This window comes from Eubalaena glacialis, chromosome 18, assembly GCF_028564815.1.
Source record: "Eubalaena glacialis isolate mEubGla1 chromosome 18, mEubGla1.1.hap2.+ XY, whole genome shotgun sequence".
Classification (NCBI taxonomy): Eukaryota; Metazoa; Chordata; class Mammalia; order Artiodactyla; family Balaenidae; genus Eubalaena; species Eubalaena glacialis.
The window spans coordinates 69,553,004-69,574,025 of record NC_083733.1 but is presented as its reverse complement, the minus strand read 5'-3'; the positions used below and the strand labels follow the sequence as shown (position 1 = coordinate 69,574,025).

At 42.9% G+C, this 21,022-nt stretch overlaps 1 protein-coding gene across 1 annotated transcript; it reads left to right on the top strand.

Moving 5' to 3' along the window:
• On the top strand, window positions 1–19,237 carry LOC133077865 (zinc finger protein 418-like). The gene is made up of 3 exons (XM_061172627.1): window positions 1–265; window positions 2,821–2,950; window positions 14,875–19,237. The coding sequence occupies exons 1-3, from the start codon at window positions 227–229 to the stop codon at window positions 17,700–17,702; spliced, it is 2,997 nt and encodes a 998-aa protein (XP_061028610.1). The 5' UTR covers window positions 1–226; the 3' UTR covers window positions 17,703–19,237.
• The last annotated feature ends 1,785 nt before the right edge of the window (window positions 19,238–21,022 follow it).

Genomic DNA, 21,022 nt, shown 5'->3' with positions numbered 1-21,022 from the left:
ATTTTTACTGCTTTCGTATCTGTTGTCGCTCCGGAGCGGTGGGCCGGGACTTGGGTGACAGGGTTGAGAAGGTCCAAGAGGAGTCGCTGTCCCCGCTGCATAGAGGCCGGTCTGAAGTTCGGCGACGCCGCCGGGGGTGCCCCGCGCCAGTCCCGGGAGAGGGACCGCCGTGCCCACGTCCACCCGCCTCTCCCGCCGCTACCGGCCCCGCTCTGCCCCCAGACTGATGGCGGCGGCGGCGGCGGCGCTGAGGACCCCGCCTCAGGTAAACGCTCATCCTCCGGGCCCTCACCGTCCTCACCCCACCAGACACTAAAGCCCCGAGTGCGGGGCGCCTGCTCACGTGCCCGTAGCCCAGGCCGCGGTGTCCGGGATGGTGGGGCGTTCGTGGGTGGGTCTGTTTTTGACAGACAGTGTGATGGCCGCGTGAGAGAGGGTGACAGGCGGAGGGACCGGCAGGTGCAAAGGCTTGGAGGTCGGATTGAGCGGGAATATTGGGAAACCTGGGGTCCGTCTGATGTCTGCAGGGAAGTGTGTGGTAGCGTGACCCCTGGACTGGCTGGCAGAGAGGTTGTTCCTTCTGAGGGACCTGGATGCCATGGAGGGTAGTGTACAGAAGAGGAATACAGTCTGTATTAGGGTTTCAAAAGTTTTCCAAAAACCGATTAAAGAGAGAACAAACTAGAATGGGGGTAAAAAGGATAGTGAGGCACAAGGCGCTAGTAAGAAGCAGCATTGAAGACTGAGGCGCAGAAGCTAGTCACTTAGCTGGAGGTCACCGGGATCCAGGGCTGGACGGGGATACAGGGGAGGCCTGACCTCATCTGGAGCCCAGCCCTGGTTGCCTACCCCTCTCCGCAGGTTCTGAAGGATGAAAAGCACTTAGGAAACCTATACATGGAAGGAGAGGATGTCCCAGTCACTCACTGGCCCTGACACCACCCAAATGGTGTCTGGGATTGTGGTGTCTTTAACGTCTTCCTTGCTTTTTTCCCAGCTCGTGGGGACCCTGGGGATACCTCAAGCCCAGTCTTGAGTGCAGGCCAAGGGTTACACGGAGGTATTGCTATTGCTATCAGCCAATATAAACAAGTGTGAAAGGTTGTGACAGGACCAGATACTGACGTGTGCAAATGTTTGGAGGTATGACTATGCTGGAGACAGGGTACAGTCAGTTTCCATTTTATTAGGAACAAAGAGCTGAGTGTCAATAATCAGGTCTGTAATGTGGCTGTCAAGAATTTGGACATCTGTTGTGGAGATAATGAGAGGTTTGGATAAGAGGAAGGGGTTGGTTCTTATGCAGGTCTTAGTGGGTTCCATTGGCTGCAAAGAAGAGAGCAGACTGTATGAGTAATATAAGAGGCCGGGAGCCACCAAGGAGGCATTTACTATAATCCAGATGAGTGTTGGACCAGGGTGGTGGCCCCAGAGGTGGGAAAGAAGTTGGACTTTCCATCCATGTTTTAAGAAGAGTCAAGTAGATTTTTGGATGTTGAAGGTGAGGGAGAGAAAGGGAAGAGTCAGGGATGACCCCAGTGTTTCCGGTTTTAGGAGCTAATGGGATGAAAGCTCCATCAACTGGGATGGGGAAGTTATGGTAGGTTAATTTTACTTGGGAATATCAGATGTTTTGTTTTGGCCCTGTCAAGAGTCTGAGATGTTTCAGAGAAAGCAGTGGAGGCAGCAGTTGGTTGTCTGGAAATCTGGGGAGGAAGGTGGCTGTTGTGTGGAACAGGGAGGAGCTGTGGATCCCATTTAGGTGGGGGAAGGCAGGTCATCCTGGCAATGCTGTTCGCTGGTCTGAAAGAGGAGGGTACATGATGAGTGGTTTCCCTGCTCCACACCTGATCAGGGTTGCTGAGCACACAAATGCAGGTGAAGGATAGAAGTGAACATGGTAACCATATGGAAGAGAATGGGTAACTGAATTGAAGAGAATGGTTTGACAGGCGACTAAAGCTTTTGTGAGATTAGTGGACATGAGATGGCTGTGGAGGCATTGGAGTAATTGAAACAAGATGATGAGGCTAGGGCTCCTGCTAATTCACTAATGTATAGGTTCACCAGAATTTTGTGGTGAGGTTTGGTGGGGTGTGGTGTGCTTGATCTTGACGGTAGGTAGGTCTGGGGCAAATATGGTCATTTGTGAGAATCACTGTGCCTGGAACGGACACCGTCAGGGCCAGGATTCCAAGGAAGGTTGAGGGAGAGAGGACAGTTGTGGCCGCTGAGAGGACAGGGAGTGCAGCACAAAAGTGGAGGTGGGTCATGGGCATCTGTAATCACATGTGCTTCTGGGTGGTTAAAATTGAAGCAAGGATCCATAAAGGTATGAAGGAGGCCTTCAAAGCAGTTTTCCCCACGTGCATAGTTGTGGGAGTGCAACTGTGGGGACTGAAGATGTGAGAGAGGTACAGTCTACAGAATGATGGGCTCACTAAGAGGAAGTGCTAGCTCATGGCACCACGACCCTGTTATTGGGGACTGAAGATTGAAGCTTGAACCCAAGTTTGGTTGTGTCTGTGAGTCACAACCTAGAGACCCCAGGGGAATTGATTGACAGGATGGATGGGACCCTACAGGCCAGGACCAGAGCTTGGATGACATCTCTCTGCTGTCCTGTCCAGTGTTGTTGAGGGCTGAACACAGTGAATAAAGAGACCCTGAGGGATAGGTGGGCATCAGTGGCACTTAGGCCTGAAATTCCTGTTCGGTGGAGAGCTGTGGAAGAGGATGAGGGTGGGATAGATGTGTGATGAGATGGATTGTGGGATCTTAGAGAGAGAATGTTCATAGCTCATTCTGTCTTTCTCATAGAAGTGCAGTGTGACCTTTGAGGACATTGCTGTGTACTTCTCCTGGGAGGAATGGAGACTCCTTAATGAGACTCAGAGACGCCTGTACCTCGATGTGATGCTGGAGAACTTTGCACTTATATCCTCACTGGGTAAGACTCACAGCCTTCCCAGTGTCCTGGACTAGGCTCTATCCCACCTCACCCCCCTTTGCCCAGGGGGTGCTCTGTTCTTCTACATGTGAACTGTGGGCACTACTTGCTTCCCAAGCTTTCTGTGTAGTTGCTGTGGTAGCTAGGACTGGGTTGTTTGCACTGCCCTCTTCTTTCTCCTGGAATATCAACCCTGATACCTGCTGTACTGAACGCTGTTAGGAAAAGGATTCCAAGCCAGTAGTATTGCAGTGAGCTTAATGGATTCTACCTTACTTCCTTCTCTCTGTCTGGGTCAGTGTGTCTAGATCCTTTTCACCTCTGTGTCCGAGATTTGATCCCTTCTTTTATTTATTTGTTTTTATTTTAATTTAATTTAATTATATATATATATTTTTTTCTCTTGGCTGAGCTGCATGGCTTGAGGGATCTTAGTTCACCGACCAGAGATTGAACCAGGGCCACAGCAGTGAAAGCACCAAGTCCTGACCACTGGACCGCCAGGGAACTCCCTTGATCCCTTCATTTACCTAACATTTCTTTGTGCCTGCCTGTGCCAAGCATGCAGGCATTGTCATGGTCATTACTTACCTGAACCATGAGCTACTTTTCAGTGTCCTACTGCAAGGTTTGTAGTGTTTATTTATTTATTTTTAAAATATATGTTTATCCAAAGTTTTTTTAAAAAATTATTTATTTTATTTATTTATTTTGGCTGCACTGGGTCTTCAGTGTGGCATGCAGGATCTTTAGTTGCAGCATGCGGACTTCTTAGTTGCAGCATGCGTACTCTTAGTTGTCGCCTGCATGGGGAATCTAGTTCCCCGAGGGATTGAACCTGGGCCCCTTGCATTGGGAGCGTGGAGTCTTACCCACTGGGCCACCAGGGAAGTCCCTGTAGTGTTGTTTTTTTGTTGTGTTTTGTTTAATAAATTTATTTATTTATTTATTTATTTTTAGTTGCATTGGGTTGTTGTTGCTGTGCGCGTTCTTTCTCTAGTTGCGGCAAATGGGGGCTACTCTTTGTTGTGGTGTGTGGGCTTCTCATTGAGGTGGCTTCTCTTGTTGCGGAGCACAGGCTCTAGGCATGCGGGCTTCAGTAGTTGTGGCACGCAGGCTCAGTAGTTGTGGCTCATGGGCTCTAGAGTGCAGGCTCAGTAGTTGCGGCTCGTGGGCTTAGTTGCTCCGCGGCATGTGGGATCTTCCCGGACCAGGGCTCGAACCTGTGTCCCCTGCATTGGCAGGTGGATTCTTAACCACTGTGCCACCAGGGAAGCTCGAAAATTGTATATATTGATGTGTACAAGTGATGACTTGGTATATCTATACATTGTGAAATAATTGCCACATTGAAGTTAATTAAACATCTATCACCTCATAAAGTTACATTGTTGTTGTTATTATTGTTGTTACTATTTTGGTAAGAATGCTTAAGATCTACTTTAAGTTCAAGTATACAATGTGATTGTTAACTATAGTCACCATGCCATACATTACATCCGCAGAACTTATTAATCTTAACTGAACATTTGTACCTTTTGACTAACATCTCCCCGTTTCCCATATTCCGCAGCTCCTGGTATTTTACTCTCTGTTTCTATTATTTTGCCCTTATTTATTTATTTTTAAAAAATTCCAACCACAGTGGACAAAGAAGGGTTCCCTTATATCTATGCCCTCACCAATTCTTGTTATCTCTGCTCTTTTTTTTTTCCTCTGCTCTTTTTGATAGTAACTGACTTATCAGATGTGAGGTGATACCTCATTGTGGTTTTGATTTGCATTTTCCTGTTGATTAGTGAGATGATTAGTGAAGAGGAACATTTTTTCATATACCTGTTAGCCATTTGTAGATCTTTGATAAAATGTCTCTTCAGCCATTTTATCTTTGATAAAATGTTCACTTTTTTTTTTTTTTAACATCTTTATGGGAGTATAATTGCTTTACAATGGTGTGTTAGTTTCTGCTTTATAACAAAGTGAATCAGTTATACATATACATATGTTCCCATATCTCTTCCCTCTTGCATCTCCCTCCCTCCCACCCTCCCTATCCCACCCCTCTAGGTGGTCACAAGGCACCGAACTGATCTCCCTGTGCTATGCGGCTGCTTCCCACTAGCTATCTATTTTACATTTGGTAGTGTATATATGTCTATGCCACTCTCTCACCCTGTCACATCTTACCCCTCCCCCTCCCCCTCCCCCTCCCCCTATCCTCAAGTCCATTCTCTAGTAGGTCTGTGTCTTTATTCCCGTCTTGCCACTAGGTTCTTCATGACCTTTATTTTCCCTTAGATTCCATATGTATGTGTTAGCATACTGTATTTGTTTTTCTCTTTCTGACTTACTTCACTCTGTATGACAGACTCTTAACTCCATCCACCTCACTAAAATGTTCACTTTTTAATCAGATTGTTCTTTTCCTGTTGAGTTGTAGAGTACCTTATATATCAATGTTTTACATATTAAAATATAAATTTCACCAATGAAATCTATCTGGTCATGGCCTATTTTTGTTGGAAGATTTTTGCTTACTGGTTCAATTTCCTTGTTATTGGTCTATTCAAATTTACTATTTCTTTATGATTCAGGTTTGGTAGGTTGTATGTTTCTAGAAATATATCTGTTTCTTTTAGGTTATCTAATTTGTTGGTGTATAACAGTTCATAGTAGTCTTTTATGAGCCTTTGTTTCTCTTTTATTTCTTTGTTTATTTATTTGAGTCTTCCCTCTCAGAAGTCTAGAGAAAGGTTTGTCAGTTTTATGTATCTTTAAACAAAACCAGTTCTTAGTATTGTTAATCTTTTTTATTGTTTTTATAGTTTCTATTTCATTTATTTCTGCTCTGATCTTTCTTTTTTCTTTTTTTCTTTTTCTTTTTTGGCTGTGCCATGTGGCATGCAGGGATGTTAGTTCCCCAACTAGTGAACAAACCTGCACCCCCTGCAGTGGAAGCACGGAATCCTAACCACTGGACTGCCAGGGAATTCCCCTCTGCTCTGATCTTTATTTTTTCCTTTGTTCTGCTAACTTTGGTCTTAATTTGTTCTTTTTCTAGTTCCTGGAGATGTAAAGTTTGGTTGTTTATTTAATGCTGACATTTTTTGCTCTTAATGCTGGCATTTATTGCTCCAAACTTGATTTTTTTCTTAATACTGGCATTTATTGCTCTAAACTTTTCTCTTAAAACTGCTTTTGCACATTCCATATGTTTTGTTTCTGTTTTTGTTTTTCTCAAGGTACATTTGATTTTCCTGTTGATTTTTTCCTTTGACAGATTGATTGGCCAGGAGCATATTGTTTAATGTTCACATATCTGAATTTTTAAGCTTTCCTTCTGTTGCTGGTTTCTAGTGTTATCCATTGTGTTAGGAAAAGTTACTTGATATGGTTTCAGTCTTCTGAAGTTTGTTAAGACTTGTTTGACATAGCATATAATCTATCCTAGAGAATATTCTATATGCATTTGAGAAGAGTGTGTATTCTGCTATAATAGGATGGAATGTTCTGTATACATCTGTTACATTCATTTGGACTAAAGTGTTGTCCAATTCAAAGATACCCTTACTTTCTATCTGGATATCCACCTGTGTTGAAAGGGGGATATTTAAGTTCCCTATTAGCACATTACTGACCAGGGGATTTTTTTCAGAAACTAATGCCTGTGGCCAGCAATTTGTTAGTTTGAGTAAATATCAACAACTTTTTTTGCACTTAATGTATTTATTTGAAACTTTGTACATGTCTTACTAAAGCATTCTAATACTTTGTTAGAGTGTGATAGACAGTATAGCAGGAACCTCTGTGCAGGGGAACAGAACATCTATTACAAATACACTGTGTTTCACTGTGCTTTCCCCTGGAAGAGCAGACTCTATACTTTCTGGAGGCTTTTTTTTTTTTTTAGCCCTGTGGGTATTATTTCCTCTAGAATATGTTCTTTTATTTTACCTGGTAGTCAACAAGGTGGATCTTTGAGGGGAGGCTCTTTTATTTTTTTATTTGTTTATTTTTAAAATATTTATTTATTATTTTATTTATTTTGTCTGTGCCAGGTCTTAGTTGCTGCATGCGGGATCTTTTAGTTGTGGCACACGGGCTTCTTATTGCAGTACGGTGGACTTCTTAGTTGTGACATGCAGACTCGTAGTTGAGGCATGAATGTGGGATCTAGTTCCCCAACCAGGGATTGAACCCGGGCCCCCTGCATTGGGAGTGTGGAGTCTAACCCACTGGACCACCAGGGAAGTCTCTTGGGGGGCTCTTTTAGAAACGCCACGAGAAGAATCAGGTGTGGGACTACCACTGCATTCACCGGAATGGTCAGTTACCCATTCTCTAGCTACTGCTGACAAAAATTGCTTATGGGACTTCCCTGGTGGTGCAGTGGTTAAGAATCTGCCTGCAAATGCAGGGGACATGGGTTCACTCCCTGGTCCAGGAAGATCCCACATGCAGTGGAGCAACTAAGCCCGTGCGCCACAACTACTGAGCCTGCGCTCTAGAGCCCGTGAGCCACAACTACTGAGCCCTCGTGCCACAACTACTGAAGCCCTCATGCCTAGAGCCCGTGCTCCACAACAAGAGAAGCCACCTCAGTGAGAAGGCCGCGCACCACAACCAAGAGTAGCTCCTGCTTGCCACTAGAGAAAGCCTGCGCGTAGCAACGAAGACCCAACGCAGCCAAAAATAAATAAATAGATGAATAAATTTATTAAAAAAGTTGCTTGTAAGTCATTTTATTCTGTGCATTAAGGCTGAAATAAATTTTAAATACATTGAATAAACCGCAGTTACTCAACTAGAAACCCACTTTCTTATACCATTTTCGAGTTTTCCAGAGGATATTGAAGTTTGCCAGATATTGATCGGATCGATCGACTCCTTTCATATATTTATTATACTATAACATACTAGTGGGCTTAGTTATCTGATGGCCAGTCTTTCTGTCTTCCTTTCCTGTAGATGCTATGGAGGTGTCATGAATAGTTGTCACCATGCAGACTAGCCTCTTGTCTTTCCATATAAGAAGAATCACTTCTCTCTTCTGTAAGAATGTCATTTCTACCCTCTGTAGATTTTTAGATTTCTCCTTTAATTGGTTTGGTAGACCATGATTCTCTCTAATAGTCCTACAAACTCTGGTTTTATTTTTCAACAACATTACAGATGTGGACAGGCTGTTGTAATAATTGTCTTGGTAAATATGGTGCCGTGAACCAAGGTTGTAGGACCAACAATATTGTTTCTTGCAGTTTCTTTCCTTCACCCATGTAAATATCACAGTTGCATATATATCCAGTTTCACTTCCATTAAGCATCCTGACCAAAATTCCATATTTTGTAAATTTTCCAGGATTATAGGTTTTGAATCTGAGTCGTCCTCTCCACTTTATCATTGCCTCATCAAGTGATAGCTCTTGTTTGGGTGTATAGGTCGATTGAGATTTTGGTAGAAAATAAGCCAAAAGAGGTTTAATTTTTGAAATTCTGTCTGCAGGAAGTGGAGTTTCCGAGTTATCGTTAAAGTGAAGAAATGTCATTATTTGTTTGAATCTTCTTCTCGTCCTAATCTTTGGAAAGATAGGTGTTTCAAGTAAGGGATCAGTCGACCAATATTTTTTCCACTGTGACTTTCTTATTTGTCTCATCAAAATTATTAATCCAGGAGGCTTGTTCATGTCACTGTTGGTTACCTTAGTCCATTTTAAAGCCTTATCATACTTTTTATATGATTTTTCATTCTGTTGGTGATATAAGTTTGTTTGACAAGTGACCAACTCGAAAAAGTCGTTACCAAAAATTAATTCTGTTATTTCACTAACACTTTGCGGGTTATTACATTCAATAGTTACACCTGACACACCTGTAAAGTCTTCTAATTTTTGTGAAATGTTGTCTTCAATCCACTCTTACGTAGAAGCAAAGGAGCATTCTTGAGTTTTATTTTCACTTTCCACAGCAGAGTCAATCACTAAGGTTTTTTGTCTTTTTGTTGGTCTAATATTCACATTGTCTGAATCAGAACTATATTCTGAAGAACTGTCATCTTCTGAGACACTAGTATATATGTCGCTCAGACAGTCAGAGAAAGCATCTGCATAAAATTCACCGAAAAATTCTTCTTCACTCAATTTTGTGATGCATCATTTTTGAAAATTTTATGGTAATAAACTTGCGTTTATAATGTACACAAGGTTGGAACAAAAACCTAATGGAGCAAAATGTGAAAGATAATGATAATCATAAGTTGTATAATGAACCCTTGATCAATTTTAAGGTCTAACAACTTTGCACGGTGATGTTAATTGTGTCACTCTCTAAAAACGTATTGATACGTCTCCGGTCAATAACGTTTGAGTAACAAAAGATGTATTAATGCATCTCTAGTCAAAAATGTGTTAATATTCTTTTGCTGGGACTTCCCTGGCAGTCCAGTGGTTAAGACTCTGTGCTTCTACTGCAGGGGGCACAGGTTTGATCCCTGGTTGGGGAACTAGGATCCTGCATGCCGTGCAGCGCGGCCAAAAAAAAAAAATTTCTGCCTTCAGATCTGGTCATATTTGCTTAATTTTTAATATATAGTGCGTATATATGTAGTTATAATTGTTACATCCTCCTGGTAAATCAACTTCTTTATCATTACGTAATGAACTTTGTCTCTTGTGATAGTTTTTTTTTTTGAGTGGTCTTTTTTTCTTTTTTAAAAATTAATTTATTTTTGGCTGCATTGGGTCTTTGTTGCTGCGCATGGGCTTTCTCTAGTAGCAGTGAGCAGGGTCTACTCTTCATTGCGTTGTGCGGGCTTCTCATTGCAGTGGCTTCTCTTGTTGCAGAGCACGGGCTCTAGGCACGTGGGCTTCAGTAATTGTGGCACACGGGCTCAGTAGTTGTGGCTCACCGTAGAGTGCAGGCTCAGTAGTTGTAGCGCACAGGCTTAGTTGCTCCACAGCATGTGGGATTTTCCCAGACCAGGGCTCGAACCCATGTCCCCTGCATTGGCAGACGGATTCTTAATCACTGCACCACCAGGGAAGTCCCTCTTGTGATAGTTTTTGATTTAAAGGCTATTTGTCTCACTTAAATATAGCTTACTCTGTTCTCTTTTGATTTCCATTTGCATGGAATATCTCTTTCAATTCCTTCACCTTCAGCCTGTGTGTGTCCTTAAGGCTGAAGTTACTCTATTGTAGGCAGCATATAGTTGAGGTTTTGTTTGTTTGTTTTTTTCTGTTCAGCCACTGTATATCATTTGATTGGAGAATATTTTTAGGACCTACTGTTGCCATCTTATTATTGTATGGCTGTTTTGTAGTTTCTTTCTTCTTCTCTTGCTGTCTTCCTTTGTGACTTGATGATTTTCTGTGGTAATATACTTTTTTTTTTTGAAGTACCAACTCCTTTTTTTTTTTTTTAAATTTATTTATTTTTGGCTGCATTGGGTCTTTGTTGCTGGGTGTGGGCTTTTCTCTAGTTGTGGCGAACAGGGGCTACTCTTCGTTGGTGGTGTGCGGGCTTCTCACTACGGTGGCTTCTTTTGTTGCAGAGCTCAGGCTCTAGGCGCGCGGGCTTCAGTAGTTGTGGCACGTGGGCTCAGTAGTTGTGGATCATGGGCTCTAGAGCGCAGGGTCAGCAGTTGTGGCACACGGGCTTAGTTGCTCTGTGGCATGTGGGATCTTCCCAGACCAGGGCTCAAACCCATGTTCCCTGCATTGGCAGGCGGATTCTTAACCACTGCACCACCAGGGAAGTCCCTGTGGTAATATACTTTTATTCCTTTCTCCTTGTCTTTTGTGTCTACTATAGGTTTTTGCTTTGTGGTTACCATAAGGCTTATATAAAACATCTTATAGCATTCTATTTTATGCTGATAACAATGTAACTTCAATCTCATACAAAAAGTCTACTATTATACTTCTCCCACACATGCACTTTATGTTTTTGATGTCACAGTTTACATGTTTTTATACTGTGTATTGGGTAACCAACAAGTTATTGTGGGTATAGTTGTTTTTAATACTCTTGTTTTTTATCCTTTGTAGTTGAGTTGAGTGATTAACACAGTTTTACAGTATTAGAGTATTCTGAATTTGACTATATACTTATCTTTACCCGTGTGTTTTATATTTTCATATGATTTCATGTTAGTAGTTAGCATACTTTTTTTTTTTTTTTTTTTTGGCTCTGCTGGGTCTTAGTTGCAACATGCAGGATCTTCTATCTTTGTTGCACTATGCGGGATCTAGTTTCCTGCCCAGGGATTGAGCCTGGGCCCCCTGCATTGGGAGCACAGAGTCTTAGCCACTGGACCACCAGGGAAGTCCCTAGTTAGCATACTTTTATTTCACCTGGAAGAATTCTTTAGTCTTTCTCATTTCTGGTCAGGTACATCAAGTGGTGATGAACTTCCTCAGTTTCTGTTTGTCTGAGAAAGTCTTTCTTCCTTATTACTGAAGAATAGTATTGCTGGTTAAGTATTCTTGGTTTGCAATTTTTTCCCCCCACCCCAGCATTTAGAACATATCATCTCACTCTCATGGTATGCAACGTTTCAGCTAAGAAAACCACTTTATGGGGGTTCCCTTGTATGAGGGTTTTCTTTTTTCTTGCAGCTTTTAAAATTCTCTTTATCATTACTTTTTGAGTTTTATATTAATGTGTCTTGGTGAAGTCCTCTGTGGACTGAATCTGTTTGGGGACTTCTGAGCATCATGTACCTGAATGTCCACTTTTCCCAGATTTGGAAAGTTTTCATCCATTATTTCTTTAAATAAATTTTCTGCCCCTTCCTCTCTCTACTCCTTCTAGGGCTCACATTATGCAAATATTGTTTTGTTTCACAATGTCCCATAATTCATGTAGACTTTTTTTTTTTTTTTTTTTTTACTCTTTTTAGTTGTTTTGTCTTTTTTCTCCTTTGGATAATTTCAAAGACCTACCTTCAGTTTCATATTCATTGTTTTGATTGATCAAGTTAGCTATTGATGCTCTACTGTGTTTTTCGTTTTGTTCATCATACTCTTCACCATAATTTCTGTTTGGTTCTTTTTCATATTTTCTGTCTCTCTGTTTGAAACCTTATTTTGTTTGCATATTGTTTTCCTTATTTTGTTGGATTGTCTGTCTGTGTTTTCTAGTAGCTCACTGAGCTTCATTGAAACAATTATTGTGAGGGACTTCCCTGGTGGTCCAGTGGTTAAGACTCTGTGCTTCCACTGCTGGGGGCATGGGTTCGATCCCTGGTCAGGGAACTAAGATCCCGCATGTTTCATGACGTGGCCAAAAAAAAAAAAAAAAACACCAATTATTGTGAATTTCTTGTCTGACAGCTTATAGATCTTCCTTTCTTTGGGGCAACTGATAACTTATTATGTTCCTTTGGGGTGTGTCATGTTTCCTTGATTATTTTGTGTGTGTTTCATGTAGCCTTGCTTTGATGTTAATACATTTCATGGAGCAGTCATTTCTTTCAGACTTTACGTAAGGTTTTGGTGGGGAAGATCTTCACCTTTTTGTGGGTGTTAGTATGCCAGCTTGATGGGTAGTTGCTGTTCCGACTACAGCAAGGCCCAGGGGCTTAGAGTCTATCCAGCTCTGTCAACTGAGATCAGTGTCAGCAAAGACTGCAGGGGTCCTCAATAGCTAAAGTTGTGGGTATCCACAGTAGTAGAGAAGACTGCTGGGGATCACCTGATCTCTTTCTCCCAAGGGAAATGTTTTGACTGAGGGGTTCCCTCTTGATGGTAAGTCCGGGTCTTGGTGGGGGGTGGTGCTTCATGGTGGTGATGGCATTGGTGTCTGATGTGCGGGCACTGTGGAGCAGATATAGATCTGGATTCTAGGGTGTGAATAAATGCAGAGCAGTAGCAGTTCTAGGGTCCCAGACACTGAACAGCCTGCAGCAGTGTTGGCTTTGCTTTGTGAGATGCAGTCGCACACTGAGCAGTGATGGAGCCTTGACTGGAGTATGGGTGCACACAGAAGTGTCTGGGGTCTGAGGAACTAGCTCACCCATAGTGGCCATGAATCTGGTGCCTGAGACGGGCATTCAGGTGACAGCTGTGGAGTCAGGTTATGGAATATGGGCATCCATGGCACAGTTGGGGCTCTGGGGTTTAGGGTGCGTGCAGGATTTATGGGAGTGGCAGCCATGGTTTTGAAATAGAGCAGTAGCTACTTTTGGGGGAACAGGGGTGATTCGGCATATTATTCTCTTGCAGGTCCCCCGTGGTCATGGCTGTTAGTTACCTTATTGCAAGAGCTGCCAGTACCCTCTGCAGAGCAGGCAGCTGGTGTCCACACCTATAAACACTTGCCCTCCTCTGCCGTGCAGACGGTGGGATCTGCAGCTATATCGGGGCCTGTTGAGGTTCTCTGAAGCAAAGGCTACTGGGGTCCTTTGCAGAGCAGGGCATTGGGGAATGTGATGGCAGCCACCATTTGGCTGATACACATAGTTCCCACCATTCATCTTATTTCCTATCCATCTCCATGTGTCTGTTAAGCTGATGTCCCCAGCGATCCTTTTTTTTTTTTTAATTTATTTATGTATTTATTTTTGGCTGCGTTGGGTCTTTGTTGCTGCACGTGGGCTTTCTTTAGTTGTGTCGAGCAGCGCTACTCTTCGTTGCAGTGTGTGGGCTTCTCATTGCAGTGGCTTCTCTTGTGGAGCACGGGCTCTAGGTGCGTGGGCTTCAGTAGTTGTGGCACTTGGGCTCAGTAGTTGTGGCTCACAGGCTCTAGAGCTCAGGCTTAGTAGTTATGGCGCACAGGCTTAGTTGCTCCACGGCATGTGGGATCTTCCTGGACCAGGGCTTGAACCCATGCCCCCTGCATTGGCAAGCGGATTCTTAACCACTGCGCCACCAGGGAAGCCCCCCCAGTGATCTTTTTTGTGTGGTTATTCTACTTTTCAATTTCCATTGTGTTGCTGCAGTGTCTTAATTGGATTTCTGAGTCCTCCAAGGGCCAATTTTGTTTGCAGTTAGCTGTCTGTTTTTTGTTGGTGGTGAAAGCTGGTGTCCTCTGCTGTTATGCTGACATCACTTCTAGATCGGTTTTCTGGGTCTGTTATGTGCTGAGTTGCTCTGTGACAGTAAAAGTCATTCATCTGTCCTGTTTTTACCTTAGAATTTGTATCTTGCATGTACCATGTAGTTGCTTAACTAGGGCTTACGTAAGATGTGCCAGGATGGATATGACTCCAGTCATGGCATGGTGGGCTCAGAGGGGGCCTGGTCCTGGTGAATGGCAGCTGAGGAGAGTATGACATCAGGCTGTGTTCAGATCATACCAGGAATCTGTCTTTGTTCAACCAGGGTTTAGGTGCCATTTCCAGTGGCCATACCTTACTTCTATCTTTCCTTTTCCACTGTTAACACTTGGCTGACTTGTCAGTTCTACTACTTGTGATTCCTACTGTGACTTCCAGCCCAGGGATAATTTCCACTTCTCTGGACTCCACATCTCTCCCATTTCTCTCACCACTCTTTCTGTAGTACTCACCAACATTGGTTGTACTGTGATATGTTCACATTTCCCTAAATTGACTTTGAATAGCAGCTAATATGTTGCTGTGGGATTTTAATGGGCTTAGATGCACGTTTCTACCCAGTCTCACATCAGCAGCAGAAAAATCCTGTAAGAAGCCGTTGGGAGAGAAATGAGTTGTAGACCCTGCCTCTCTTCCTTGTGTCACGCCCTGTCTTTTGTTTCCTTCCCCTGGTGAGGTCTTCACTCTTCTGTGATCTTGAGGCTCAATAATGCAAAACAGTCGGTTGTCCTTTCAACTGAATTCCAACTTCTGTGTCTTGGAAAGCATCTCATAGACTAATACCTAGATGAGACAGATGCACATCTGTGATGAACTTGACCCTTCCCTATAGTCAACATGTACTTGACCAGCATTTCTTTCTGTTCAGGTTGCTGCTGTGGAGCAGAGGATGCAGAGGCACCTTTTGAACAGATCGCTTCTCTAGGAGTGTCACAGGCTAGGACTCCCACGGCAGCTTTGTCTTCCCAGAAGACACACCCCTGTGAGATGTGTGGTCCAGTCTTGAGAAACGTTTTCCACTTGGCTGAGTGCCAGGAAACACAACACAGGCAGAAACTTTTGAGGTGTGGAGCATATGCAAAACGATTTTATTTTAGTGCAAACTTTCAGCAGCACCAGGAGCAGCACATGGAAAAGAAAACCCTCAGAAGCAGTGTGGATGAGGCCTCATTTGTGAAGAGCTGCAGATTCCATGTGTCACAGAAGCCATTGTGCTATGGGGAGTTTGAAAAGGACTTCCCAACCATCGTGGGACATCTACAGCAACAGGCCACTCATACTGTGGAGAAGCCAAAAACAATCACCCAGTGCGGGTCAACTTCACAAGGCAGGAAAAGCCGTCACACCTGGGGAGAATGCAAGAAAGCCCTCAGCCCCAAACACACACTTGTTCAGGACCATGGTGTCCACAGTGGAAGACAGTGTTTTGTGTGCAGTGAATGTGGGAAAGCATTCAAGTACAAATCCTCATTTGTTCTGCACCAGAGAATCCACATTGGAAAAAAGCTTCATGTATGTGGTGAATGTGGAAAATCTTTTAGGCAAAGCTCAACCCTCTATCAACATCGAAGAATTCATACTGGGGCAAGGCAGTTCAAGTGCAGCAAATGTGGGAAATTCTTAAGCCACAAAGCTGTCCTCATTTATCCCCATCCATGGCGCAGTGGAGAAAACAGTTATGTGTGCAGTGAATGTTCGAAATCTTTTAGCCATAGCTCAGTGTTCATTCCACATAGGAGATTTCAAACTGGAGAAAGGCCTTATAAGTGTAGTGACTGTGTGAAATCTTTTACTTCTATGTCTGCACTCAGTTATCATCAGAAATCTCACACAGGAGAACGACCTTATGTGTGCAGTGATTGTGGGAAATCTTTTATCTCTAGTTCTGACCTCCGTTACCATCAGAGAGTTCATTCTGGAGAAAGGCCTCATGAGTGCGGTGAATGTGGGAAATCTTTTATCACTCGTACTGCTCTCCGTTATCATCACAGAGTTCACACTGGAGAAAGACCTTATGAGTGTAGTGAATGTGGGAAGTCGTTTACCCGAAAAAATAACCTAATTATACACCTAAGAGTGCACTCAGGAGAAAGACCTTATGAGTGTAGTGAATGTGGGAAATCTTTTACCTTTAGCTCCAGCCTTCGTTATCATCACAGAGTACACACTGGAGAAAGACCTTATGAGTGCAGTGAATGTGGGAAATCTTTTAACAATAGGTGGACACTCATTCGACACCGGAGAATTCACACAGGAGAAAAGCCGTATGTGTGCAATAAATGTGGGAAATCTTTTTCTTGTAGCTCCACCCTCCAGTATCATGAACGAGGTCACCTTGGGGAAAGGCCTTATGGGTGTGATGAATGTGGGAAGTCTTTTACCACTAGCTCTGCCCTCCGTTATCATCAGAGAATTCACACAGGAGAAAGGCCTTATGAGTGCAGTGAATGTGGGAAATCTTTTATCTCTAGGTCTGACCTCCAATATCATCAGAGAGTTCATTCTGGAGAAAGGCCTTATGAGTGTACTGAATGTGGGAAATCCTTTATCCGAAGGAATAATCTCCTTTTACACCAGAGAGTTCACACAGGAGAAAGGCCTTACAACTGTAGTGAATGTGGGAAATCTTTTAACAATAGGTGGACACTCATTCAACACCAGAGAGTTCACACGGGAGAAAAGCCTTATGTGTGCAGTGAATGTGGGAAATCCTTTACCTCCAGCTCCACCCTCTGTTACCATCAGAGAGTTCATGCAGGAAAAAGGCCTTATGAATGCAGCGAATGTGGGAAATCTTTTACCTCTAGTTCTACCCTCCGTTATCATCAGAGAGTTCACACAGGAGAAAGGCCTTATGAATGCAGTGAATGTGGGAAATCTTTTACTTTTAGTGCCAGCCTCCGTTATCATCACAGAGTGCACACTGGAGAAAGGCCTTATGAGTGCAGTGAATGTGGGAAATCCTTTAAGGATAGATCACAATTCAATAAACACCGGAGAGCTCACACTGGAGAAAGACCTTATGAGTGTGGTGAATGTGGGAAATCTTTTAGCCAAAAATCTTCCCTCTCAACACACCAGAAAATCCATAATAGAGAACGGTCTTATGAGTGTAGTGCATGTGGGAAGTCTTTTACCTCTATCTCTGGCCTTGGTTATCATCAGAGAGTTCACAGGGGAGAAAAGCCTTATCAGTGCAATGAGTGTGGGAAATCTTTTACCAATAGCTCCATACTGATTCGACACCAGAGAGTTCACACAGGAGAAAGACCTTATGTGTGCAGTGAGTGTGGGAAATCTTTTACTAGTAGTGCCACCCTCTCTTATCATCAGAGAGTTCATGCAGGCAAAAGGCCTTATGAGTGCAGCAAATGTGGGAAATCTTTTACCTCCAGTTCCACCCTTCGTTATCACCAGAGAGTTCACGCAGGAGATAGGCCTTATGAGTGCAGTGAGTGTGGGAAATCCTTTATCTCTAGCTCTAAACTCCGTTACCATCAGAGAGTTCACACGGGAGAAAGGCCTTACGTGTGCAGTGAGTGTGGGAAATCCTTTAGGGATAGTTCCCAATTTAGTCAACACCGGAGAGGTCACACTGGAGAAAGGCCTTACGAGTGTAGAGAATGTGGGAAATTTTTTATGCGAAAATCTACCCTTTCACAACATCAGAGAGTTCACACTAGAGAAAGGCCTTAGATGTACTGGGGATGTGCAGTTTTCTTGTTCAGTGTAAGGGTACCAGAGGAAACTGAGGAGCCATATGTCTGAATTAACTCTCAGACATTTGAGCATGCACAGTGGGGAGATTTCCCCATAAGTTTCAGTTATGTGGGAAGTGTGTGACGATGTTGCACTCTCTAGCCTGTCCAGGGCTCTTCCCAGATTTATGTCACTTCCATCTCTGGGGTCAAGGCCATTTTACCTCCACCACCTGGCAGGTTCACAGTGTGCATCAGTCACCAACCCAGTGTGCTCAGGGAAGCTGACCTCTGTCTTCCCATGTATTGACCAAGTTAGGAGTCACCTGAACCTTTACAGCTTCAGCTTTCACTCCTCCCTGACTTATCTTGGACATGGACCTGGTCAGTGTTGGCCCAGAAGATACCAAAAGTTCAGTTGGCAGCTTGCAGAGAATGACAACACAAGGATGTGTTGGTCTCACGTGATAGTAGTAAGTTTTTCTAGCTTCCAAATCATGAACTGGGTAACTGCCTGCTGCAGATTGCTTTGGCTTGTAAAATAATCAAGGCCTTACAAGCTCCTTATGTCCTCTTTAATCTTGGAAGTTCTGTTTACTGTGCAGGTAGTTTATACACAGGTTTGTACTCTGTAAGCATAAAGGGGAGAACAATTTTTAAGGGTCTCAAAATTTCTGTGTCTGAGGAGGGACGGTATGATGGCAGACAGTAGCTTGCCAGTTTTGACCAAATTTGCATTGCTGCCCACTGCCTCCTAGGAAAGACTGCAGGGATTTCTGGTTTTCATTTGAAGCCTGGAGGCTTTGTGTTTCCTTACAGTAGATACCTTGTATTTTCTTGAATTTATATTATTGGAATCATATGTTGTTTACCATTTTTGTTGTTTTCCTTTATGTATCATAATTACTTTGAGATTCATCAGTGGTATATAGTGCTTTTGGTTTTTGTTTTGTTTTTGGCTGAGTAATATTTTTCGATATGCGACGGTTAGTTTATCCATTCTCTTTATGGGCATTTGGCTTGTTTCTAGATTTTGACTTTTGAAAATAAAGCTGGTATAAAAATTGTGTTCTTTATATAAATATATAAAGAATATATATGTTTCTTTTATCTTTTGTCAGTAACTTAGAATGTAATGTATGAGTCACAACTGTTTTACTTCTTTTTTTTTTTTTGGCTGCGCTGGGTTTTCGTTGTGGCAAGTGGGCTCTTTGTTGCTGCCTGTGGGGTTAGTAGCCCTGCGGCATGTGGGATGTTAGTTCCCCGACCAGGGATCAATCCCCTGTCCCCTACGTTGGAAGGCAGATTCTTAACCACTGGACCACCAGGGAAGTCCCACAACTGTTTTACTTTTGAAGAAACTAACATATTGTGATCTAAAATGATTGGACCTTTTGCATCTTACCAGCAATGTATGAGAATTCCATTTCTTCCATATTCTACTGAATACTTGGTTTATCAGTCGTGTTAATTTTAGCCTTTTAACTGAGTTTTTAGAGTTACATCACTTTTTGTTTTGAGTTTCTGTAAGGATTCATGATGAGCGTTTTTCCAGATGTTCATTTGCTATCTGTGTATCTTTGTTAAAGTATTTGCTCAAATGTTTTTCTTTATTGATCTTTGGCTATTTTCCTTTAACAAATAGGACAATGAAACAATAAAGATGTATGTTGGAATTTCACTCATTTTTTAATATTTTTAATAGTATTTTTAAGAAGTGATTTTGCTTTATGGAGTAAATTTACTGGCAGAATTTTCTCACTTGAAAAACATCTGCAGTATTCACAATGCAATGGATACTTAGACATACCATTTTAAATTTAATCTGCATTTTTAACATATTCTCTATATTCTTAAGTTCAGTCACTGAAGAATACAATAAAGCCTTGCTTTATATTGCTTACACATTTTTCTGGTTTATATCACCGTGGAAGTTGGGTTGGAGCAGATGGGGACAAGATTTATTTTTCCATCTATCTATCTATCTATCTATCTATCTATCTATCTATCTATCTATCTATCTATCTATCTATCTATCTATTGTTGCGTTGGGTCTTTGTTGCTGCTCACGGGCTTTCTCTAGTTGCAAGAGTGGGGACTACTCTTCATTGTGGTGCGTGGGCTTCTCATTGTGGTGGTTTCTTTTTGTTGAGGAGCACAGGCTCTAGGCTCATGGGCTTCAGTAGTTGTGGCTCGCGGGCTCTAGAGCGCAGGCTCAGTGGTTGTGGTGCACGGGCTTTGTTGCTCCGTGGCATGTGGGATCTTCCCAGACCAGGGCTCGAACCTGTGTCCCCTGCATTGGCAGGTGGATTCTTAATCACTGCGCCACCAGGGAAGTCCCAGGGACAAGATTTCATCAGGATGGACTGGTCTTTCCTTTGAGTCCCAAAGCCTGGCTGGGGTGGGGGGGGATGAAGAGATCAGTGGTCAGACTCCACAAGTCCTCATCCAGGCTGCTGGGTTTAAATTCTGTATCCCTGACCAGTGCAAGGACCCACAGGCAAACACTCCTCCCCAGGCCTGTTTCCTCCTATGTAAGGTGGGGATTAGGAGCTGACCTGCCTCTGGTCCACTGAAAGATGTGAAGAGGGGAGCTGTCCATTCCTATGCAGCTCCCTTTGCAGGTGACATTCTGGTGCCAGCCACCTTTAGCTCCCCCTGATGTCCTCAGATCCCTCTAGCTCCAGACCCCTCTATCCCCAGGGGCATGTCAGAAATAAATGGGGCGTCTCACAACCCACGATCTGGGTCAGCCCCCACGGACTTACATGCATCGAGGAGGGGCTGCTGGGTACTGAGGTCTCCGTGTGGATTCCCCAGTGGGAAATAATCTGGACAACTTGCTAAAGCTCCTTGAGCCTCAGTTTGCTGACTTGGACATAGAGGTGTTAACTTTGGCCCCTGGGAGGATCAATGAAAGTAACAAAACACTGAGCACTTAACACCTGAATTCCAGGGTTTGTATTTTGAACTTGTATGTGACGTGTTTATTTAAAATTTTAATAGAAAATATTTTCATAAGTTTCCTTTTCACAATTCTCTTATTGTACTTAACTAACTTATTGGTATTTTTGTTGTATTAGTAACATTCTCATTTTGTTCCATTTTATAGAGTGCCATGTAAGTTAATATAAATGCCATGTAAATATACTGTGAAATTTTACTCAATCCATATGTGTATCATTGTTATAGCATATTTCTCCTGAATCCATTTACTCTGTGAGATTGAGAGCACACTCATCAATTGATGGATTATCACAGAAATAGTTTGATTCTTTTTCAAGTGTACTGAGAGATCTCTTCTGTTTGCCCTAACTG